This window comes from Epinephelus moara, chromosome 1, assembly GCF_006386435.1.
Source record: "Epinephelus moara isolate mb chromosome 1, YSFRI_EMoa_1.0, whole genome shotgun sequence".
NCBI lineage: Eukaryota > Metazoa > Chordata > Actinopteri > Perciformes > Serranidae > Epinephelus > Epinephelus moara.
Genome location: NC_065506.1, coordinates 6,911,821 through 6,936,901, shown reverse-complemented (window position 1 = coordinate 6,936,901; position 25,081 = coordinate 6,911,821). Strand labels below are relative to the sequence as shown.

The 25,081-nt window shown below is 38.4% G+C and overlaps 3 protein-coding genes across 8 annotated transcripts; 2 read left to right on the top strand and 1 right to left on the bottom strand.

Moving 5' to 3' along the window:
* The first annotated feature begins 48 nt into the window (after positions 1-48).
* zgc:162297 (uncharacterized protein LOC555865 homolog) lies at positions 49-11,993 on the top strand. 4 transcript variants are annotated; one of them, XM_050065734.1, is made up of 7 exons: positions 49-182; positions 558-659; positions 915-997; positions 1,087-1,267; positions 1,597-1,747; positions 4,953-5,080; positions 10,990-11,993. In XM_050065734.1, the coding sequence occupies exons 2-7, from the start codon at positions 587-589 to the stop codon at positions 11,178-11,180; spliced, it is 807 nt and encodes a 268-aa protein (XP_049921691.1). In that variant the 5' UTR covers positions 49-182; positions 558-586; the 3' UTR covers positions 11,181-11,993. The 4 variants fall into 4 exon arrangements, with proteins under 4 accessions (XP_049921691.1, XP_049920070.1, XP_049920861.1 ...); XM_050064113.1 differs by having other exon boundaries at positions 897-997; XM_050064904.1 differs by lacking the exon at positions 49-182 and adding an exon at positions 214-325 and having other exon boundaries at positions 897-997.
* si:ch211-260e23.9 (uncharacterized protein LOC555795 homolog) lies at positions 11,278-16,330 on the bottom strand. Its single transcript, XM_050070368.1, has 4 exons — positions 16,171-16,330; positions 14,817-14,963; positions 14,507-14,681; positions 11,278-12,422 (listed from the first exon to the last, which is right to left on the bottom strand). Exons 2-4 carry the CDS (start codon positions 14,941-14,943, stop codon positions 12,194-12,196), a joined length of 531 nt encoding a protein of 176 aa, XP_049926325.1. The 5' UTR covers positions 14,944-14,963; positions 16,171-16,330; the 3' UTR covers positions 11,278-12,193.
* Positions 16,331-16,978: 648 nt separating this feature from the next.
* Positions 16,979-22,489, top strand: LOC126404195 (protein C19orf12 homolog). 3 transcript variants are annotated; one of them, XM_050068385.1, is made up of 5 exons: positions 16,979-16,997; positions 17,582-17,706; positions 19,130-19,304; positions 20,257-20,504; positions 22,179-22,489. In XM_050068385.1, the coding sequence occupies exons 1-5, from the start codon at positions 16,991-16,993 to the stop codon at positions 22,272-22,274; spliced, it is 651 nt and encodes a 216-aa protein (XP_049924342.1). In that variant the 5' UTR covers positions 16,979-16,990; the 3' UTR covers positions 22,275-22,489. The 3 variants fall into 3 exon arrangements, with proteins under 3 accessions (XP_049924342.1, XP_049923579.1, XP_049925153.1); XM_050067622.1 differs by lacking the exon at positions 16,979-16,997 and adding an exon at positions 17,443-17,461; XM_050069196.1 differs by lacking the exon at positions 16,979-16,997 and having other exon boundaries at positions 17,549-17,735.
* The last annotated feature ends 2,592 nt before the right edge of the window (positions 22,490-25,081 follow it).

The following is a 25,081-nucleotide window of genomic DNA, read 5'->3' as shown; positions in this document are numbered from 1 at the left end:
AATACGTTTAAAAGTTAGCCGGCAAAACGGGAGGCGTGCCTGCTGTGGTGACAGCTGCAGAGGAGGAGCATCCGATGAGGAAGTGCTCGGGCACCGCGTGGCTAGTCTGTCAGATGTAAACAAAGCCGTAGTTCTTTGGATTAAGCCTAAAATAAAACTTAACGCGACCAAAGTATTGTGAGGTAAGCGGGCCTTTTTGTTCCGTGAACTCCACAAGTTGTTGTCTCGCGCTGTCACCCTGGGCGCGTCTGTTATTTAGCAAAGAAATCATCTATGTTAGCCTGCGGATGCTTCTGACAACTACCGGGGCGCCCATTTCAGCACGGTTTGTCTCTTTGCAACCACCAAACCGTTTCCATGAACAAACATGCTGCACTGCTAAATGTGTTTTTAATCAAGGTGGAAAAAGGTCAACAATTGTTTTCTGCACTACCGGTTTGTTGTTGTAGATTTTGAAGACGGGTTATTAATTCAAATTTTGTCTGATTAAACCGACCTTTGCCCCAGTCACGTGATCCCCGTGCCCTGAGAGACAAAAAACAATTTTTTTTTCTCAGCTTCCAGGTTGCGCCACAAAAACGGGAACATGAAGTTTTTGGATCTTTTTGGTCGTCTAAAATCAGTGGTTATTGGAATGATCCATGTTAAAGCCTTACCAGGTAAAGACTGTACTGACCTGTGCCCCTCGATGTGCAAATGGAAGCATTCAGTAAAAGAAGCATTATGACACTGTAAAAATACTGTATGTTTGTGTAGAAAATCTGTCTTCGTAAAGTAACTAACTAACCAGAAACACGTGGAATTACTTATTAATTGACTAAATGCACTTAGTTACATTACACCACTGCAAATTTGGGAGCTATAAGTTTTGATATTTCATTCTGTTTGTACCTAAGTTTTCTTGTCTGTCTCAGGCACCCCCCTGGGTTGTATGAAAATGTCCCAAATCACTGAGGAAGCATGCAGGGAGGCAGCAATCTACCAAGATGCAGGGATTGTAAGTTATTGCACATTGTGTGAATTCCTGACACATTTAAAGTCTTCCAGGGCGAGCCAGTAACCAGTGCCCCTAAACTGCTCTTTCAGGATGGTTTGATCATTGAGAACATGCATGATATTCCTTACTCATTCTCCGTGGGCCCTGAGGTGTCTACCTGTATGACTGCAGTATGCACCGCTGTGAGAAGCATCTGTCCACGCCTGCCGCTCGGAGTGCAAATACTGTCTTCTGCAAATCAGCAGGCACTGGCTGTAGCTCTGGCTTCAGGTTCAGTCTCAAATAAATTGTTGTTATGCTGTGTATGAGGCTCTTATCATCTGCAGCAAAAGCTGTTAGAACAGAACAGAGGTCCCCAATCATGTGTTATCATGGACAAAGTGTAAACGGATTTTCCTACATCAGCTGACATCACTGTCAGGTCACCCTTTATAATTGAAGGTGTGTATGTCAGAGAAATAGCTGCAGTGTGTTTGGTGCTTACTTTATGACACAGATCAGCTATTTGTGTGTCAAACTTAGCCTAAACCTACTTGTATTTGACACAGTGGCTAACAGTTAGTCGACCATAGAATTATAATGTTACTGTATGGTCACAGGTCTGGATTTCATCAGGGCTGAGGGGTTTGTCTTTTCTCACGTGGCTGATGAGGGTCTCCTGAATGCCTGCGCTGGGGACTTACTGAGATATCGCAAGCAGATTGGAGCTGAGCATGTGCAGATCTTCACCGACATCAAAAAGAAGCACAGGTGAGATCAGTCACCAACTGTACAGTGTGATTAGTAGGGAGAACCTAATGAGCCACTGATAGCAAAAAAGACCTAAGGGCATATTTGACTTTTTATATCTCTGAATGCAACTGTAGTTGTTCACTTAGAACTACTTTTTCTCTGATACTGGATAGATAGATAGATAGATAGATACTTTATTCATCCTGAAGGAAATTAAAGCATTCAGTAGCTTATTCAACAGCAACACAACACATTCTCACACAGGTGCAAGTGCAAGGACCTCCTTAGTCTGTTTATGGAGCACGCCAGTGACAGGAGTCTGCCACTTAACATGCTCCTCTGCTGTGTGAAAGCTCTGTGAAGCAGGTGGTGGTACTACTGGCAGAATTAGCAACGGCAGGACTAACTACTGACCCAGCCCCTTACTGTCAGTCAATAAAGGCTTATAGAAATTGTTTTGTGGTGACTAGACAGAAAAATATTAGTTAGGGAGATTTAAGCTCCTTCAGTTTGTCAGTGGCCTCAAAATCAATTACCTTGACCTTGGCTGCCAATTGGGTCTGACAGGGTTTCATCAAATTTAAATTTGTAGTTTAAAAAATCCCATCAGTTTCAATTCAATTTAAATTTCATTTACAAAGCCCAATATCACAAATCATAATTTGCCTCAGAGGGCTTTACAACATACAACATCCCTCTGTCTGTGGACTGTCACAACGGATAAGGAAAAACTCCCCCAAAAAAAACATTTTAAAAAACGGTAGAAACCTCAGGAAGAGCAACTGAGGAGGGATCCCTCTTCCAGGACCGACAGACCTACAATAGATGTTATGTGTACAGTAAGATCAACATAATAAATGTACAGTGATCCTTTTGACAAAATGATACAGACAGAGAAAGAGAGAGATGCACAGCAACAACAACAGTTATAACAAAAGTAAGAGAAATATTAGTAATAATAATAGTAACAGTAGTATATGACATTATCTATGTTACATGTATATATCAGTATATGATAGTATGTGTATGTGACAGTAATAATCATATGTATATGATAATAGTAGAAGTATGACTAATAATAATAGCAGCAGTAGTAGACATCAGGCAGGACCACGGCAGCAATGTGACCACAACCAGCAATTCATTATACACAATCCAGGCACGACCTCGATCCGAGGGAACCTGTGAGACAAGGGAGCACAAAGGCTGTGGGGGAGAAGACCCACATTGATATGCAGAATAGGACATGAATGATAGTAAATGAAGAGAAAGAGAGAAGGAGAGAAGGGGTGCGCTTTATCATAGGTCCTGCCGCAGACAAGGCCTAAATCAGCCCAAGTAGGGGCTGGTCCTGAGCCAGCCCTAACTATAAGCTTTATCAAAGAGGAAAGTCTTAAGTCTAATCTTAAATGTGGAGACGGTGTCTGTCTCCCAGACCGAAACTGGAAGATGGTTCCACAGAAGAGGAGCGTGATAGCTGAAGCTCCCGTTCTACTTTAGGAACCATGAGTAACCCTGCATCCTCAGAGCGCAGTGTTCTGGTGGGATAATAGGGCACTATGAGCTCTCTAAGATATGACAGAGCCTGACCAGGCCCAGATTTATCAAACTGCGGAAAGTGAAATTTTAGACTTAAGTAAACATCATTCGATGGTACTCTTACTTGCAAACTTAAGAATAAAACCTATGTATCAAATTTCATTTGACCATAGATTTCACTTAAAATTAAGAGATTTCCAGGGGTGATAGTCCAATGGTTAAAGTGCATACCCTGTAACCACAATGTCCCCAGTTTGATTTGATTCCGCTTTGATGCATGTCATATACCACTCTCTTTCTCTTTCCCCTCAAATCCCTCTACTCTGTCCACTATCCAATTAAAGTGAAAATGTTGAAAAAAAATATGGAACACCTGTACAATATCATCTTAAGCCATATTTGTTATTCAGAGTTGGAGTTAGAATTAGCTTCCTTTTGCAGTTCTCAGGGATGTAAAATATAAGAATAAAGCTGCAGCCACGTCACTTTCTATTAGGGGTGGGAATCACCAGAGGATCCATGATATGATATTATCATGATCATGAAGTCATAATACAACACTATTCTAATTTTAAATATGTTTTGATATGCTAAATATTGCGATACAATATATTGTGATTTATTACCTTTTATCAACTGTAAATTATGTCCCTGAAGGAAAACTTTGCCAACTTCTGTTTTAACTGTCTGTTTATCTGACTTAAGCCAATTTTTTTGCAGCAGCAAAATGTATCTAGTGGACTAATAAAGCAATTGATAATATTACTCTAATAGGCTACCTAAAGTTTAATTTGTATTTGTAATAGTAATAATTTATACAATTAAAAAAAGATACTTGGCACCCTGTGACAACACAATATTGCCGCACAAAAATATTGCGATACTATGCTGTATCAATATTTCCCCCACCCCTACTTACTGTGTGTTTTTTGATTGTCTGCACTTGTTACTTTGTAAATCCTTGTCTCTGATTGGCTTTCACTTTTCTGAGCAGCTATGTGATTACTTGAAAATAGGCTTGCAGCAATATACTGGTGTCACGGTATACCATGATATATAAATTGACGGTTATCATACTGTGTATGTAAAAAATGCAAGTGGATGTTGAGTTATTTTCTAAGGGGAGACTTTTTACACATACTTCCATTAACAAAGTGGTTTTAAGTTTCAGTTATAGTAATAAAATGTTTGTTCAACCGACAATAACTCTTCTGTTTTCAGATAAGATAAATTCTTTAATATCATGATACCGTGAAATCGCAACATTTTCTGAGACGGTTATTAGACCGTGAAAATCTCGTAGCATTGCAACCCTACTTGAGAGCTGCTCAGTTACTCCTACATTTCACAGTGAGTAAGAGAGAGATGCATGATACAATTCTGATTCTTCACTTTTATTGAAAAAGTCGTCTCTTCAGAGCTTTTATAGGTATAATAGACAAAGGCCCAGACCAGCATTCCCACAGTACTCACAAAGAACCACTTATAACTACTTATATTTTGAAATCCAATTCATAAGGGGGTTTGGAAGTTTTGATGGAATATCAGGGTTTAGAAAATTGACACCCTGCTTTCGTTCCTGGTCCCAGTTTAAAGTTAATTTTAAAATGTGTTTTAAATCTATCACAGGCTGAGTAAAACTGTGTGTGCTTGTGTATGTGTACTGTATGTGTGTTTTTACCAGCTCCCATGCCCTGACATCAGATGTGAGCATTGAAGAGACGTCACGAGCGGCCGAGTTCTTCCTCTCAGATGGACTCATCATCACAGGAACAGCCACTGGAGTACAGGCTGACCCGCGGGAGCTCAGAGGTACTAACATTATACAACCAGGAGCCATATGGTGCTGCAATTAATTCTTCAATCACACACTGTTTGACACTTTGGCATCATTTTAGATAGCAACATAGGGCTGCAGTACAAGCTATGTTCAACGTTGATTTGGTTGATTCAACATTTTTAATGAATCTTTTGGTTTATATAATGTTTAAAACCTAAAAGTATTCAATTAACAATAACAGAATATAGAGGGAAAAAGCAAGTTCCCAGATTTTAGAAGTACCACAGCCTTGTGTGCTGTGTAATGTAATGTAACGTTAAGTCCAGCAGATGGGGCAGTGACTCAACTGTAGTGATGCGCTATTCAGGTACTCATTCACCATTTTTTCATATGTGGCCTGGATTGTGGCCCATTTCAAAGCTGGTGTTACATTTATGTCCATTCTGCAGGCAGCTGCCCTAAAAAAAAAAACACTGATAAAGCAACTGTACACGACCTGCTCAACACCAAACAGCAGACACACTTAGTTAGCTGGCGAGTATAGTGGAGCATTTTAGCTGTTAAAGAGACAGATATTTTTCCTCACAGATTGTTGGAGACAAAAAACAGAGCTAAAGGAGAATGAATATTGGACTTACATTCACCAGACAGACCAAAATCCATGACTCCAAATGAATGCTAATGTTGCGTCATAACTACTGGATATTAAATAAGCAAACGCTAGCAAGTTATTTTGATCAACTTTACATGAAATGTCAGTATATTGAAATGTTGGCCAAAAAACAAAACAAAATCAGCTATAGTTAGCAGTGACTTAATTAAGATTTACATTAGGACCGGACGATATGGAGAAAATCAAATACAACAATATTTTTGACCAGTTACCCCAATACTGATATTGTGATGATATTGTAAGGTTGACTTTTGGTGCTTTCACAAAATATTTACACAATGAGATTTTTGACAAATTATTACAGTAATGTGGATATAATGACTAAGTGGGTAAAGGGAAATAACAGAGCAGCAGGAACAGTTTGGTAAGTTTAGAAAATGACATTACTTTACTGTAATGCAGTCTTTAAAACCAGGAAAAGACAACACTTAAAATATTACGATATCCAAAATCTGACGCCCATTCTCGAGAATTAATTTCCTACAAAAAAAAAGAAAGAAAACCTTTGAATTATAACTTATCAACACACGAGTTTTATTTCTGGAGCGAAACAGTATTTTTTTAAGGATTTATGTATGAAATAAGTTTTATATTTTCATTTTTATGTAATGTTTTTATTATTTTATCTTTTTCTTTTCTTTTTTTTTTACTTGACCTGTGCCAGAAAACAGCCTATCCCAGACAAGAATTCACAACTTTTCACAACAATTAAAAAATGTATTAAAAGCCTTTAAAACCTAAAATTACCACTACGTACTGGTAACATTGCTGTAAAAATGTAATGCTATAATCATCTTTGTTTTAAAATGTATATTTTTTATGAAAATGTTGGCCGTTTAAAGATGTCCACCAGATTTCAGTCAGTTATAAGATAAGATAAGATAAGATAAGATACACCTTTATTGATCCCATAATTGAGAAATTCCAGTGTTACAGCAGTCAAGGAAAAAGAGTCAGATTAAAGATTTCAAAATTAGACTTAAAAAACTTAAATAACTAGGCATGCAAATAAGTACAAAAATCCAAGAGTCGGCGATAAATAACAATAACAATAATAATAATAATGAAAATAATAGGAAGTGGATAATAATGAGCAGCAGTGAATGAAAATGAGCAGTGGATAAAGGGAGCACGTCTAGTGCAAGTGATTGTAGATTTCTACAAAAAACATAATTTAATCAGGCATAAAAGAAGTTAGCTATATCCCAAGGACTCCTGTCTCACTTCCTGGTTTCCAGAAAAAGCAGGAATGCTCCTATAGTACTTGTAAGCTTTCTATTTTTCGATGAATTAATTTAATAATATTGCTATCAAGTGTGTCTCAGTTATAACAGGTCAACTCCATAGCCCTTTTAAATCAAAGCTAAGTAAGAATTATGGTTTAAAAATAAGTACTTTGATTAGAATTAAGAGATCTCTCAGCAGCTGTGAAAAATAAAATGGCTCCTTACTACAACTGCAGGAAAATTAATAAATCTAGAAGTTTTTGTCAGTTATGTCAGATCTTACCTCCAACATCCATCCATCAAAGTGGCTGGTGGATTTTGAATTCTACTAGCCACTCATACTTTTGACCAGCCACCATTCTGCTGTCACACTTGTGTGTGTAACTAGCTTTGGTGTTTGTGTGTACAAAGAAACAAAAAAACAACCAATACACATTGTTCTCATTAAAAGTATAAGTTTGATATTTTATTTAATGCTTATCAATTTTTGATTCTGTCCTTCACACAGACACACACACACACACACACACACACACACACACACATACACACACACACTTCAAATATACAAAAACAAAATGCAGACACCCAAGCAAAAAAGATATTTGTATTGATTCTGATTATCATTATTACTATCATTATCATTATTATTATTAAAACTCACCTTTTTACGAGTTGGCCACTCTCTTTACACCAGTCACATGGCCAAACTGTCCTTAAAACACCCTGTCAGATTAGACAAACGACACCCATGCTAATGTTAACTGCTAACACCACTCAACTTTATGACTCTTCCTTTTCGTCGTCTTATATGGCAGTTGGTTGGTTTGCAATCTGCCAGTAAATACAAACAAGAAGACTAAGAAGAAAAACCTCACTGGTGCAGTGAGGACACACTACACTACGCTACCTAGGTAGCAACCTGTGATTGAGTCGATATTTTTCATGAACGTATTCAATCGTTTGGTAAATTTTTTACCCAACACCATGGTGAGTAGGTTCATAAAATCCATCCTCCACCGGCCAAATTCACCCGAATTTGGCGGGTGCTAATTTCCAACACAGATTACAAGGTTTTATAATCAAGACTTTGATCTTTAAAAAAACATTTTCCTAGCATAATTGAAGAGTAAAACTTCATAAACCATCAGAAATAAGGTTTTGTCCCAATTCTCATGAATGAGTGCGAAGACGATATCTAGTCTCATATCACAATATCGTTATCATATCAATATATTGCCCAGCTCTGTTTTACATAAAACACACTTTTGTTACTTTAAGAACAATTGCTGTTAATGCTTGCGTTCCTCTATGTAAGGCAGGTTTTCAATGCAGCACTTGTCGTAATGCTACTAACACATATCTGAGTACTTTTTTCTCCACTTATTTAACAGTTTTTATTACTTGTTACTTTGAACAAATCTAGTCTTAGTCTAGATCAGCTTAAAAGATACAATGCAGTATATACAGTATTTAAAATTAGCTCCACCTCAGCCAGTTACAACATTAAAATACTGCTTATATGTATTGGTGATAATGATCCAGCAATAATGTTAATACTTGACTGCATTGAGCTGGTACTACTTTTACAGTACTTTTACTGTAGTGAACTATTGAATTGCAGTAGTTGTACTTGTAATGAAGTATTTTTAGATGTTGGTGGTCTACCAGAATTTGAATACTTGTTCCACCAGTGGCCAATGGGGTTACGAAAGGCACCCAGCAGGTTTGTATATGCTGAGAGTCAGTGGGTCTGAAATCGGGATCATGTCGTCTCATGGCAACACCTGGGCTGCTATTTTAAGCAGAGTTTCCAATGGGACATACAAGACTGTAAACACTCAGATCTAAACAGGCACACAGCCTCGGTTTCATACACGCGAGTGCACTGACACACAGAAGACACACACTTTCCCCTATCTCTTTCCCTCACACACACGTGCGGTCTCTATCTGGCTGACACAAACATGCAGACACTGGTCAGACAGAATGATACTGATGCTCACATGCCAGGGTGGAGGTTAGCTTCTACTCTGTCCAAAGTTCACTGGGTGTATCACAGCCTCTCTCGATTTAGTCTCTTCTTGTTATAGCAGACACTGTGGGTGACATTCATTAACTTAAGCGTTCATGGACAGGCCTAGATTTTATAAGGAGCATTCTGCATTGACGTGACCAGAAATCTCAGATACAGTTAAGCACATTTGATTTGAACTCTGTATCATGGTGATTTTGTTAGAATAGATTAAAGAAATAGTTCACCCCCAAATGACCGTTTGTATATAGATTACTCCCCGTGTTGCATAGAATTTGGGAAGGAAACTTTGTGTTTCTTGCATGCTTCTGCGGTGAAAGAAGAATCCAAAAAAGGAGAAAAGTCTTGATGAATTTAAGTCATGGGGGTCCGTGTTTAATAACAGCAAAACTTTATCAAAACATCTATTTACAAACTCTCACATAACTCTGGCAGTATAATCCAAGTCTCATTTATCCAGACCTATGCCTAGTACTCCCTGAACAGATAGCCGGGGAACTGAACAGAAAGTGAAACTTATCTATGCTCACTTCAGAGCCAGACTTTTTTACCATTTTACCTCATTGAACACAGGAGCTGCTGATCTACTGCTGCCTCAGTCAGTTAGTTTGTTGTTGTTAATGTGTGAATTTAGTGACTTTAAATGATTAGTTCAGATTCAACAAAGAAAGAAAGAAGAGGTATTCCTTTGAGATGCACCCATGTACATGTGCTGGTGAGAGGTGGGTAGGAAGTTAACTTTTTATATGCCTTTAAAGACTTCATGTTGCAGCAGTGTACATTAGTTATAAGATATTGTTTATTTTTATGCCACGTGCTGGCAACAGCTGTGGCCAGAGGCATTATGTTTTTGGGTTGTCCATCCATCCGTTTGTTCCATTCTAATAAACACGATGTCTTAAGAACACATTTGAAGGAATTTCTTCAAATTTGGCACAAATGTCCACTTGGACTCATTGATGAACTGATTAGATTTTGGGGGTCACAGAATAAAGGTCAAGTTTGTTGTGGCCTCCTCTGTCTCTTCCTTGTGAATGTGATATCTTAAGAATGCTGTGAGGTGGGACGTCGGTGGCTTAGTGGTAGAGCAGGCGCCCCATGTACAAGGCTGTTGCCGCAGCGGCCCGGGTTCGATTCCAGCCTATGGCCCTTTGCTGCATGTCATCCCCTCTCTCTCCCCCTTTCACACTTAACTGTCCTGTCCATTAAAGGCAAGAAATGCCCGACAAATATCTTTAAAAAAAAAAAAAAAAGAATGCTGTGAGAGAATTTTTTCAAACTAGGCACAGACGTTCCCTCAGACTCAGGACAAAGTGATCAGATTTTGGTGGTCAAATGTCAAAAATCAAGGTCACCGTGACCTTGTCAGTCGCATTGTTGTGAATGCGATATCTCAAGAACACTTTGAGGGAAATTGTTCAAATTTGGCACAAACATCTACTTAGACTAAAGAAGAACTGATAAGAATTCCATGGTCAAAGGTCAAGGTCACTGTGACCTCACAAAACATGTTTTTGGTCATAATTCAGGAATTCATATGCTATTTATGACAAAATTTCACTCAAATGTCTATGAGGATAAAATAATAAAGTGCTGACATTTTATATGTAAAAGGTCAAAGGTCAACTTCACTGTGACATCATAATGTTGTCCCAAAACATTTTTCTGGCCATTACTCAACATCCTAACTAGGGACCAAAAGGGAAGACATTTGGTCAGATACGTAATCGTTGACATTAATCTTAGGTGTCCACCTTGAAACTGTGCTGATTGTATAGATCTGTGCTGCTGGGGGGGAGATGTGTGTGAAGCATCCATGTTTTACAGATATAGATGTAAACTGTAACTGCAATTTGACGAGTTTGCATAGACAAACAACCACAAAGCAGCTATTCAGTTTTTTAATCATCTCCTGGATTTGTGTCATCATAAACATTGTAGCATTGTTAAAATACACTCTTTATAGGCTGTAGTTGCCACTGTTAAACTGTTTATTCGCTTTTGCAGAGGTTTCCCAGTCTGTGAGTATCCCGGTGCTGATAGGTTCTGGAGTGACCTATGACAACATTGAATGCTACGTGGATGCAAATGGAATGATCATCGGTTCTCATTTCAAGGAGGGAGGCCACTGGGCCAATGCAGTCGACCCAGAGCGAGTGAAACGGTTCATGGGAAAGATAGGTGACCTTCGAAAATGAGAGTGAAGGTTTTCTGTCTCTCAGTGCCTTCAACATGTTTAACTCCAATGTCCAATTACTGTCTGTAGTGCCACATTAAACACACACAGCCACCACCTTAAGAAAACAAGATTTTAATTTTTTTTGTACATTTTATAAATACACACATATAGAAAAACACAATATTCAACTGTATTTACACTTGTTTAAAATGGACAATTTGTGTTACATGAAAAAAGTGAGTACTCGCTGGAAAGTACAAAATGGTAAACTCAATACAAAACATGAACAGTGGTTTTTGTAATTATTTCTTAAGCAGAAAATTCACAGATGTATTTGCAGGACATGGATACTGTACAGATCACTGCGGTATGAAATATTAATACATTTGTCACAAGAACATTTAAAGCCAAGGCACATAATGAATACAACCAAAGAATAACCGCTCAACATGTGCCATAATTCAACTGCATCATAATGAATGAAAACAGAGCAAAATATTCTTAAGATCTGACGTTTTCATATTTGGATCAGTGTAACACAGTAACAACACCTTTAAAATAACTTTCACACACCTCCAACTTCCTGTAAGTCCTAACCCTACTTACTATATCTAATCAATCTAAATCACTCAACTGTTCTCATTTGATAATGTACAAAGGCTTTTATGTGACAGTAACTGCATGTTACTACCTGAGGTCCCAAACTGAGGGACCAGCTGTGTCATTCACGATGTCAGGAGATCAAGATTCATTGTTGTCAGTGGTTTCAGACGTGAGGGGTGCAGTGCAGGTTGCCTGTATTAAAATCAAAATAAAAAGTTGCTGTGGTTCATTTGACGGATCATTTTACTGCACAGGAAGTGGTGAATCTCGCATGCTTTGCCTTGGTGGATATGCAGTAGCAACTGTGTTGAGGTGAAACAGTGGCGGAAAACCTGAGTAATTCAGAGTCAAGGCACTGTGCTGCGCAACCGGGCTATGGTGGAGGCAACTTGAAACACACCCTCTCACAAGCAGCTCCGTGGCTCCTGATCAGTAGTTGTAGAGGCGCTGGCAGGGCTGCTTGAAGTGGCCGTAGCGTTTCTCTGCCGGGGAGAATCGCATCTTAGCCAGGTTCTGCCTGTGGAGGGCGCTGCGGCTAAGCTTCTTCCGCTCAGCCTGAGTCCTGGCCCTCTGGACAGTCAGCAGCTGGATGTTGCAGGGCAGAGGGATTCCCCAGGCGGCCAGACGCCAGGAAATGTGCCGCCTCACTGCCACTGGCCTGGACAGGAGAAGTGTCAAAGTATGTGTTGATGATATAGGTGAGATACAATATAAGAGAAAAAGTATTCCTCTAGACAAACTGCCTGAATGTTCTGCTGCCATCTTAGTGAAAACCAATTCAAGATTTAAACCCCAAATGTCAGGACACTTGTAAAAGGTTTTGGATGGTCCACATTTTCCAAGAGTTTAGTTCTGGAATAAATTTTGAGATTACAGTTAGTGTCAGTATTAGGATTTAAAAGCCTTGATCTTTGTGTCCACGTGACACCCATCTACTCAAGTGCAAAAACATGTCAGCCAACCAAAAACAACTCAAGTGGCCTACAAATATTTTGTTAGCTAAGAATGCAAGTTCATTCTTGACCTTGAAAACCTTGACCTCGCTAAAAAGAATACTTCACCTGCAAAATGGCCAATTTTTACATCAATGACACACTTACCATGCCTCCACTTAGTACGGAGAATCCAAAAAATGTAAACATTCTTTATGAACTAAAGTCACTGGGGTCCATGTTAAACAACAGCAAAACTATATCAAAGCATTTATTTACAAACTCACATAACTCATGCAGTATAATCCTCTTATTATTAGTCTGATTTATCAGTGCTTCCCAAACACATGCATTTTAGATAAAACCTTTACAATATAAAACACATCCGCCTACAGGTAGTGTACCCTGAGCATGTCTGAGCACGCTCCTGCCTATGTGCGGAGTTTAAATGCACTTGTATGTCCAGGAAAGCGACTCGGGTGTTTATGAGAACGTTTGTACTGATGTGTTTTCAAACTTAATGTTTTAGTCAAAATGCATGTGTTTGGAAAGTACTGAGCATACGACTGGATAATACTGGATTATACTGCACGAGTTGTGTGAGGGTTTGTTTTACTGTTATTGAACTTGGTCCCCTTTCACTCCATTTCATCAAGAATTTTTGTTTTTGGATTCTTCGTTCAACCCTGAGGCATGCGGGAAGTTTTCTTCATACATTCAGCTTAACAATGCAAAGTGAAATGCTGCTTACACATCAATGCACCTGTATAGAATGCTCCATGGATAACTCTTATAACCCAGAAATAAGTTAGCATTTTAGTACTACCGCCTCCGCTGTGTTGAAGTCAATGGTTTATTTGAATGGGTTTTTGGTTAGATGCCTGAAATAAGGTCTGTGGTTAACACAAGCTTAAGAGACCTTTACATTTTGTTGTACGACATAAAATATGCCAGTGAATACCACACTCATGATTGTGGAGGCTTTTATGTGTCTTAAAAAAGACAGTTGCTAACAGGTGGTTAAATGAGACTACAGAACTTTATCAGGGCTTTACAGCGTCATTGTGGGTGCAATGTTAAGTCATGCATCTGTGGTGTAGTTCGTTTACACATTAACATTTGCTTTCTGCTTCTAGTGATTGCATTTAGGCTTCAAAAATAATGAAAGTGGTGTTCATGTGTGTCTTCCTGTACAAAATGTGTGTCTCATAAACATTTGTTTGCCACAGAGTTTATTTTCTGCAATAGTCCAAAATCCAATGCGAAAATCCCATAGGCCTTTTGATGAGAGAACCAGGGCAATGCTAACTTCCACGTTGGCCAACAGAAAAACGCCATTCCTCAGCACTCTATTAAATACTAATATAACAGTAAACACATATTTCTGCATAATGAGTACTTTTACTTTAGATACTTATTACATTTTATTAATAACACTTAAACTTTTAATTAAGTTTCTGAATGCACAGCTTTTACTTATCACTGAGTATTTTTACATAGCAATACTGCTAGTTTTGCTTAAATAAAGGAGCAGAATGCTTTTTCTACCACTGCATGTATGCAACAACATTTATGCACTTTACTTAATCCTCTGTGTTTTGCCATTGCAGATGAATGAAGCCTTGTATCTCCTCACTTCTATAATCATTCTAAGTCCAATTTTATAATATTTTAAAGAAAAAAAAACCCTCTGGAGCTCATGTGTGTTTTAGAGTAGGATGACATCGAGCTGCAACTAAAAGACATCTTCACTTACTTGTCTCACACAAGTTCTGAGACAAATATAGAGTGTGTGTAGATGGAAACTAACCTGGAGGTGTCCTCTTCATCTTCATCAGAGCCTAGCTCCTCCTCCTCCTCCTCCTCCTCCTCCTCCTCCTCAGCGCCGCTCATCCTGCGTCTCATCTGGTAAACCGACATGCTGGGGTGCTCGATCAGCAGGTTCTCCAGAGGATCGGCCTCAGGGGCTGACAGGGGCCCGTTCTCTGTACACAGAACATCCCAGTTCAAACTGATCTGTTCTCATCCCAGTATGAGCTGCACGCTCACCGAGCCATTTGAAATTATAAATATGTGAATAACATATTTGGTCTACCTCTAGCAAGGGGTCTATCTCTCACCTGGGAGGTTAACAATGACCCATCCTCCCTCCTCAAACTCCATCAGCTCTTTGTAAGTTTCATCTGCTGCCTCACAGTCCTCCTCCTCAGCGCTCCCCAGCAGATGAGAAAGAATCTTTCCAAGCATCTCTATTCCTCGATTGCGATCTGTAAATATCAACAGCAAGCATTTAAAGTACATGAATGCACCAAAGACACAGTGATGTAGTTTGGGAAGTTTTTGTGTCATCAAACCAGTCCATATTTTAAAAGTTAAAGTGAGCACTGACTTGATGTGAGTAACCTTTTCCACCTGAACTCCCTCCCTGCTTGTGTCTTTTGCTAAGTACCAATGCAAATAGCTCCCTCTTGAGGATGTCTCAATAAACACCTGAAAGGCATGTCTTCCATGGACAGCATTACTCTGAAGCAACAACTGCTTCCATTGCGCCAGCTCAGAAACCTGAACAGCCTGACTCGTTACGTCGCTATGACATGGAGTCATGGGGTCAGTTTGGAGCTGAAACAGCTGAGGGAGGCTGAAATATTATATAATCTGTGATGCTGGTTCAGATGAAGAAGGTATGTAACTTCTGTGACCTCAGGCTGCAGCTGACTGACCTTTTGTCCCGAACACATGATGTGAAATTAACATCAACACTGTATTGTTAGTTGGTCCCTGGCACAGGTTTCTATGCCATTCTTGGAAGATATTTTCATCTCCTAATGTTACTTTTTTTCTGTTATAATGCAGTATTTCACTGTCTAATACTAAAACTGAAAACTCTTACTGTCGCAATAAGTAGACAAAGTAGTGATTCTATTTCAGCTGATCACAAATATTTTTTTCAAGCAGACAAAAACAGGACTTAGTTTACTCATCTGTAGAGATATCAGGTATATGCCAAAATATGTTTTCACAATAAACCATGACTTACTACACGTTTATTACAAGTATTAGTACATGTCTGCTGTCGTCGTTTAAGACAAACATTGATCCATAAATCGACCCGTGTTTCCCCCCAGTGTCTGAATGCCTTCCTGCCCGCTTGTCAGTTGTCTGCACGGAGTCTAATGTCAGCAGACCCTCCCTGTAAACACTGCCTTAATCCCGGCAGGCCTTTTATAACCTGATATCCACCTACAGAGCACAACAGCTGACTGCCTGCTCAGAGACTACTGCTGCTTCATATCTTATAATCCCAGCTGCTCGCATTGGGTGAGGTTTTGGAGTGGAAAATAGAGTCCTGCTGTAACAAACATTAAGACATCACAGAGCCAGCGAGAGGATTGTACTTAGAGAACAAAAGAAACCCGAGGCTGATAACGGGCCGGTGTTTCTCAGTGAGGCATAAAGATTTACATTTGGACTTACCTGACCAAATCAAAGTAACGTTAGGTTTGTCTTCGGGTGTGGTCGTTGTACAGAAAGGTTCCCGCTATGTTGCTGTTCTTCAGAGATTGTTTTGATCCCAAAGTTGTTTATCGGCGAGAGCCCTCCCCGTGTCCTGAAACGTCATCAAACCCCGCCCAATGAGGCGGGACGGGTTTGCGTCAGTCACCGCGTCATATGTCCACAAACCCACTTCTTCCATGTCATCACGGAAATATTACCTTTTTTGTTTTTTTCGTATTTTACTCACATTTGTGTGAGTCTTGTCAAGCTACAACACAAACTGGAACATAACGTTTTAAAACCCAACAGTTTCAAAAACGGACAGTCTGCCAATGTTGTGAAACGTTTGTTGTATCTGTCTCCATACAACTCACACTGCTGAGGCAGCAGCGTCTGAAAGGCAGCAGACAGCACAGCAACGACACCCTCTGGGAGAACTGACAAATTAAAAATGTATTTTCTACTTTCGCTTGTACATATAACGTAACATGAATGAGCGAATGGAAAAGGCTACGACAGACTCACTCAATGTACAACTTTATTAAAGGTTTGATATTTTTATCACAGACAGCAGACCCTACTTCCGTTCGAGATAATTCCCCTCCTACACCAACACCATTGTTTGTGTAGTGCGCATGCGCGAGATTAGGACAAACGTGTATTTAGTATTTACCAAAGACAAAAACAGTAAAAAGTAAGGGACTGCCCGTTACGTGTGAGAGGAGAGGGGGTGATGCAAAATGGGGGAGGAATGTCAAATATTTTTTATTTATTTTACTGCTGATTTTTTACAGAAAATATGCCAGGTTTGCTTTACAAATTACACCATTTATCACAGCCAGAGACTATCCAACTAGCCAGAAATTATCATTGGATTTTCACATTTCCAACTGTCCTCGTACACATCATGTGTAGGCTAATGAAAGCCTCTGTCATTAAAAATAAATAAAATTAAGATAAATAGTGATATTTCATCAAAATCACCTTATTCTGTGTCTCATTTAAAACTTGTTCTAAATAAACCATTTGCACTCACTAACTGGCTTGCACAACAATATGTTTTTTCAACTTCAGGATTTCATCTTTAACTTTTAACCTTTAACTTTAAACATCTAAACAAACTTTACGTTTTAAAACTTTGATAATAAATTGATGGTCATGCATTTTCTACCAGTCACTCAGGGAGGCTCAGGGAAAAATATGTGTAGCTTCTAGCAGGGTTAAAAAAAAAAAAAAGAAGAAGAAAAAAAGCAAATGCTTGGAAAAGGAAGTGCGTTATCAGTACAGACACATAACATCATGTGTCATAGATTTATATGATTTATAGCGTTTGCCATATTTCTATGTCTTTTGTTGAAAATACTCATCTTGTCTGGACTGTGTGTTATAGACTCTTTGACGCATTTTTGGAAAGCAGGAAGTGGAGCTACTACCAATCAATCCCATCATACAGTGCAAAGCATACACTGTCTGAGAAAAGCGGACTGCACACACACATTCAGGACAGGACTGAAGGTAAATGTAACAGCTAGGTAACTCTTGAGGTAAGGCTGCTGACAGCTGTCTTCTGTTTCTGGTCTACTCTGCTTAAATAGAGACGAATAAACAAGTGACTCGGTGCTTGAAGTCTTACCTAGTTCGGTGTTAAACTAGAAACGAAACTTTGGTAACTTGAATCGCATTGACATCGCTGTTGAATCTACGGTCCTTATTGTTATAAAAGTATTTTAAAAGAATAAACATAGGCGTATAGTAGCTTATTATGCCCACTTGGTGTACAGTTTTGTTTAGTTAAGACCAGTAACGTTACACAGCTAACTAGCGACCCCGACACCAAACTGTCACGCCAAACTCCATTCAAAAATCAGGTAATTTAAAATAAACAAAAACTAGTGGGTGTTAACGAGCATTAATAACGCGACTTGAGATGTTCTACGAATTGATAGACACGTGAACATTCGACGTACCTGCAGTGTAAAAACAATACATTGTTTTAATAATAATCAATATTTCTTAAAAAAATAGTACCCTTTTTGTTTTGGTGAAAGACAGTTGTAAAATGCTAGGACATATATTTAAAATATTGTATTATGTATTTGCTTTTTCATGCTGTTAGGTGATGTTGAACTTGCAAGTAAAAGTGAAACCAAACTGATCCTGACAGTCTTAAGAGTCGCTCAGGAGAAACAATAGAATAGTACTTAACATGTGTCTTGTACAATATGTTGGACTATCTGATGACTTTCAGCTGTAGCATCTTCAGGACTGTCTTTTTTTTTGCTCTCTTTTTATTATCTCAAGTGTGTGCTTTATTGAGATAAGGATTTGTCTGACATTTCTCCAAAGCAGGCAAGTTCTTCAAAAGAGTGATAGCTTTTTTTTTCAGGATGTAGACTGCTGCATAAATATTATACAGCGTGAATGCACCGGCTGGTGATGGCAATCTTTATTTCTTTGACCCCAGATTTGCAGGACTGTTAGTTTACAAAAATGACCACCACTAAGGCTGTGTGTGTGTCCCTGTCTTGGAGAGGACCTTTAGTCAAAATCTATTTTAAGAAATCATGATTGCAAAGTGTTTTGAAAGAAACCATGGTATGTGGTCTAGGGGCTAAATTTCATGACTCAATATGTCAGTTTAACCTTAACCTGTTTCATTTTCATTGCAATCAACATTTCACTTTTTATGCTTCCATCATTGCCTGAGAAAATCTGCAAAATCTTCAAACTCACTATGAGATAATAAGAGACATGTGATTTGAGTTTTTTTAATTTTGACGACTACATTAGTTTTGTTGGTTTGGTAGATGCTTTATCCTACATCCATCTAATCTGTCTGAATACTCAGCTCAGAAAATTAGGCTTAAAGATGGATATTCGTTGTCTTTTATGTAAAACACCACAGTAGAGTTGACAGTCCTCTTTCCTCTCATGCCAGTGTCTCAACATCAGGATGGCTCCGCGAGTAGATGATGTCATGCGTCTGTGCTGTGAATTATCAGCTCATGATCAGATCAAAGTGGCAGTGAAAAACTCCACCAAAGGAGCGATGGTGGCCGGAGGAACTGCCTTTGTAGGCGGGCTGCTCGGTGGACCTCCAGGAATTGCTGTTGGTAAGAATAAATATTAGGACAAAAACTACAGATTCAGCTGTCGGTGTTTCTGATGAAGACATTACAGCAGCCTGATTAGAGGGTCCGAATGTAGCCCATACTGACAGGGGGCTGTGAGACTGTTTGATCAGTAGGGTCTCATATCTCACAGGAAAATAAAAAACTTTGAGTAGGCTGTCATTCACAGATGAGACTAATACTTTGTTACAATATTTATACCACCACTTCTTCCTTCTTACTCACTGCTAGGTAATTGATTGGGAGAAAATGTATCAACTGGGATTTGCTGCTTTTGTCAGATCTATATCATTGTTAATTCAAAGTCTTTTGGTTTTTGACTCTTGGTCAGACAAGAAATCAGTTTGGAGATGTCACCATGGGCTCTGCAAGCTTGTGATAGGCATTTCTCACCATTTTTTGATTGCTATATAACTGAGAACACCATTCATAGCATCTTTTAAAAGAAGAATGCCACCTAAATTTCTCTGCAAAGTTAAAACCAGCATTATGTGATTTTTTTAATTTATTTTTTGGCCGCATGGGTGCAGAGCAACAAACTGTGAGCACAGTGTTGACATATGTATCTCAGCATTAGCATTTATTTGGAGCTGTGTTTCTGGCAAGCAACAACCTCAAGGGCTAAGAAATGAAGCCGAAGTGCAAGTGCCAAAAACTGCAGTTCTTTAAATGGCCACTTGAAGCTGGCTCCAGGAGGGACTCAAAATGTCTGACTTTACAACAGAAACAATGGTTTGGGTCTCTGTAAATAATTTAATCATTCATGACAACTCACCTGTTTACATTTTATTAAGACGTGAAGTTACACATATTTAGGGACGGGGCCAATTGAGCACGAGACTAGCAGACTAGCACAAACTTAAATTGGATTTAGATTTACACTTAACCTGTAACTGACCACACTTTATCCGCCCCCTCTCTGTGTCTCCACCAGGTGGAGCAGTAGGCGGTTTGTTGGGCAGCTGGCTGACCAGTGGTCAGTTCAGGCCTCTGCCTCAGATCCTCATGGAGTTACCACCTACCCAGCAAAAGAAGCTCTGTGATGACGTTATGGCTATCTTGGGCAACCTGGACTGGACAGACGCGGCCCAGCTCATTGCCCTTGTGATGGGTAACGCCACACTTCAGCAGCAGGTCACTGCAGCGTTGCTTAACTATATCACAAAGGAACTCAGAGCAGAGGTGCGTTATAAAGACTGAGTTATGGTCACACATGGACTTTCCAGGATGTTTAAGCCTGCCAAGCACAACCAGAGTCCTTTACGAACTATTTTTGTACTTAATTGGAAGAACTGTGAATCATGGATGCTCATTTTCATGACTGTGCCAAATGGAGCACTTAGCCTTTACTATCTTCAGAGTGTCTGTCCTTACAGCAGAGGGAGAAGGTAACTAAATACATTTACTCAAGGACAGAATTTGAACTACTATTTCAATTTAAGTTACTTTATTCTACTACTCTATGACAATTCAGAGGCAAACGTTATACTTGTGCCTCCACTGTTTGGCAGATTCTGAATATTAATACACAGTAGAGTGCTGCAGGGATAAAGTTTTTTTTTGTAGGCAAACCAGGAAGTAAGCATTACCCTGGTTACATCGTCAAAAAGCCAATGGGATTTTACCACTGGATTTTGAATCACTGCATAAAATAAACTCTGTCACAAACAAATGTTAACAATTGTTCACCAAATGAACACCACTTATATGATTTTTGAATCCCAAATGCAATCGCATTCAGTGTTGTCACCACAGCGATACTTTAAAGCCATGTTCAACGTTCTGTAGTCTCATTTAGCCACTTGTTAGCAACCACCTTTTTTAAGACACACAGAAGCTTAAAAATTCACAAATGGGGTATTAACTGACGTATATTGTGTCATAGAACAACACTTGAAAGTCTCTTAAGATTGTACTTATCACTGACCTTATTTCAGGCACTTGAAAAACCCACTGACTTTGATACAAGGGTACTGTAAGTGCAAAAATGCTAAATCATTTCTGGGTTTTAGGAATTATTTCTGCAGCACTCCATTTAAATCAACTAATAAATGATAAATGATAAATGTTCTGTACAACATCTATTGCACGTCTGTCTGTCCTGGAAGAGGGATCCCTCCTCAGTTGCTCTTCCTGAGGTTTCTACCGTTTTTTTCCCCCGTTAAAGGGTTTTTTTGGGGAGTTTTTCCTTATCTGCTGTGAGGGTCATAAGGACAGAGGGATGTCGTATGCTGTAAAGCCCTGTGAGGCAAATTGTGATTTGTGATATTGGGCTTTATAAATAAAATTGATTGATAAAAATTGAAATTGATAAGACGTTATTATAGATCAAACTACCCTGTAGTATATAAAGGAATTGAAAGTAGCCCCACCTTTGCCAGCTGCAATATTAGTGATGCTTACACATTTGTACACCACTAATTATAGTCCTGCCAAATGATATACATTATTCTGAAAATAGTCATTCTGCATCATGAGTACTTTTATGTTTAGTACTTAACAGGTATACGATGCAGGATTGGTTAAAGTAAAGTGAGAGCCAACTTCAGATTCACTCTACTTTGGTATTTCACCTCACTATATTTGGTGCTGTGCCTTTTGGATGCCTGCTGCTTATGGTCTGAAAACTGGTCACTGCTATTTTATAAAGCCCCGACCTCACCTGAGCCCTGTGGGGTTACACACCCATAAACATCCTGAACACAGAAAATAAGAAGAAAATAAGAAAATCCAGGCAGAGGGCAAAAAAAAAAATCTGTACACACTGAGTGTATCGTAATATGAGTCGTAGTATGAGTCTAAGTTGTTTTTAGGACAATCGCGCATAATATATCTTTGCATGTATTTTAATTTCAGAATTTCAGATCTGAGTCCTTCATCCAACAGTGCCTAACAGGAAAGACCTCACTGTGCAGTGCAGTCACCACAGAAACATTTTATGATACGTTATAATGAATGGATAGAGACATTAGCTCAAATAATGGTTTGTATGACAGATAGATTGTCAATTTTCAACTCTGCTTTTTTTTTTTTTTTAATCTCTGTAAAACATTGTTCCTGGGGAGTCATTTATTCTGGATTAGAATGTCATCTCTATTCCCACACTCTGTATCAGGGTGTTTTAACATACCTCTGCTTAGGGATTAAAAAGAAAATAAGCAGATGAAGCTATTGTGTTTTTGACTGATTATTTGCTCATTTAAAGTTTTTAGGATTTTGAAAACACACACATTTGTATCAATGTACGTTCTCACAACCTCTGTACAATATGGGAAATGAAATTTTTTCTTTTGTGACAAAATAATCTAAGATCAAAAGTCCACCAACTACCTTTCAACTGAGTCAAAGGTCCAGAGCAGTAGTAGTAGTAGTGAGATCATGGGTCAGTAATGAACTTACATGTTTTTCTTGAGCCCATAACCATTTACTTGGTCCTTTCAGGTAAAATAACAGGTTATGTCTTACTAAATTTGACTGAGTCCTTGGAGTAAAACTGTTCTGCAGGAACATTGATTGAAATACACTGTAGACGATTGTATGGAAGCCCATTACTGCTAGGAACATTAAAAAAATAGATGAAATGTTACAATATATTGTTGCATTATAAAAAAAAATAAAAAATACTCATGATGTTATAAGATAGTATATCAAAACTATGTCATACTAAGTTAAATTTATTGGTATAGTAAATATGTATTATGAGATCAGGTTATTGTGAGCTGTATATACATGTATGTTAAATTTTGAGTAAACTGTTATGGAGACAGGGTAGGACAATAGAAGTGTGCACTTCCTCCTACTTCTTATTGACATGTAAATAATTAATATTTATTTATGATGTTTACAAGAATATACATATTGAGAATTAGCCTTAAGATTACTGTTCTTTTTATTTATTACTATTGTTTGAATTCTTTTACATGTTCAAAATAAATCAAATAAATAAAAAAATAAAATAAACGTACCAAGTTAAAATTATTAAAGTTAAAATTATTAGATCGTAATTTAAAACTTTGAACCTCGAAGTGTGTGTGTTCCAGTGGGGTGCTCAACCTCAAAAATCCAAATCAGTTCAAAAGTAGAGAAGGCGGCACACCACCAAAGCAATCAGTGCCTGTACTGCTTTTCATGTTTCAGTCACAGAGCCTCCTCAGAACATTAAGTAGTCAATCGTTTTTCCCCACTTTTTTGCAAAAAACTGTGTATTGTTGTTCTCACAACAAATGTGTTATTACTGTCTCAATGTGGAGGCATGTAAGTAATAAAGAATTATATACTATTCAGCATCTAAGAGATACCCTTTTGTGATTTTACTGAAATGCTAACCCTGAAGCTCCGTTCAAGTTCTTCACTTGGTTTATACTACCTTCCCCCCTTTGCAGCACATGCTAAGGAAATTAGTAATGGGTCATATCGGTCTAGAATAACCTTTGACTGCAGTAGTTACAACAGTACAAAGATTGCAGTCACGTATGCTAAATCGATAATCGATTGTGTAAAACAGATTTGCTCTGTCCTCCAAAAAAATCCAAACTAAGTCACCAAAGTGAATGACAATTATGTTAGTGCTAGGAAAATAATTGAAAATATAAATTCCTCCCTGATCAAGTCAAAACCTATAAATATCTCAATTTGTTGCTTTGATTTAAACAATAAAATTGATAGTGAAGCATAAAGTTTTGACAAAATGTTGGCTGTCACCACATCACTTTTCCTGTGGTGTTGATGCTTCTCTAAACACAGATGATACATGGCAGAAATGGAAACTGGTGCAGCTATCTTTGAGTCTTCCAAAGTAAAACACACATCTGTCTTTACCCTCTGAACTGAGTGCTCAAAGCCAACCAGCCAGCAGTGAGGCTTATACTGAAGAACCCTGCAGTCAACTGTACACAACACTCAGGTGTAATGTGAACATACTGTTTGATAACACTTGATAATTAATCATGTTTTTATGCCTCTGTGCCGGCAATAGCTGTGGCTGGAGGCATTATGTTTTCAGGTTGTCTGTTCATCCCATTCTCAATGTATGTGATATCTCAATAATGCCTTGAGGGAATTTCAAATTTGGCACAAATGTTCACTTGGATTTAATGATGAACTGACTACATTTTGGTGTTCATGGGTCAAAGGTCAAGGTCACTGTGACCTTGTCTGTCTTAATGTCATGAACGTGATATCTCAACAATGCTGTGAGGATATTTCTTCAAATTTGGCACAAATGTCAACTTTAAGTCGAGAATGAACTGATTTGAATTTGATGGCCAAGAATTCATACGCAAATTATGACAAAATTTCCACACAAATGTCTAATAGGATGAAATGATAAATTGATAACATGTTATATCCAAAGGGTCAAAGGTCAACTTCACTGTGACATCATAATGTTCTGCAAAAACACTTTTCAACGTCATATCTTGGTCAGACACTTTATTAGTGACACTAATCTTGGGTGTCCACCTTGAAACTGAGCCGATTGTATAGCTCTTTGTGCTGCTGGGGGGGAGATGTGTGTGAAATATCCATGTTTTGACGGACATAATTCTAATTTTCCATTAAAAAGCCAGCAGTATATGTTATTTGTTTACAAAGGCCAATTTTTTTATTTGTAAAAACAACTTTTGGATCTTGAAATGACATTACATTTAAATAGCAACAAGATATTCAGCTTTCTTTTTCAAATGTCTGGCAAAAAGACTGAATGCTTTTTAGAAGGCACAAAAACACAACAGCATAGTGACAGGTTGTGAAGTTAAAAT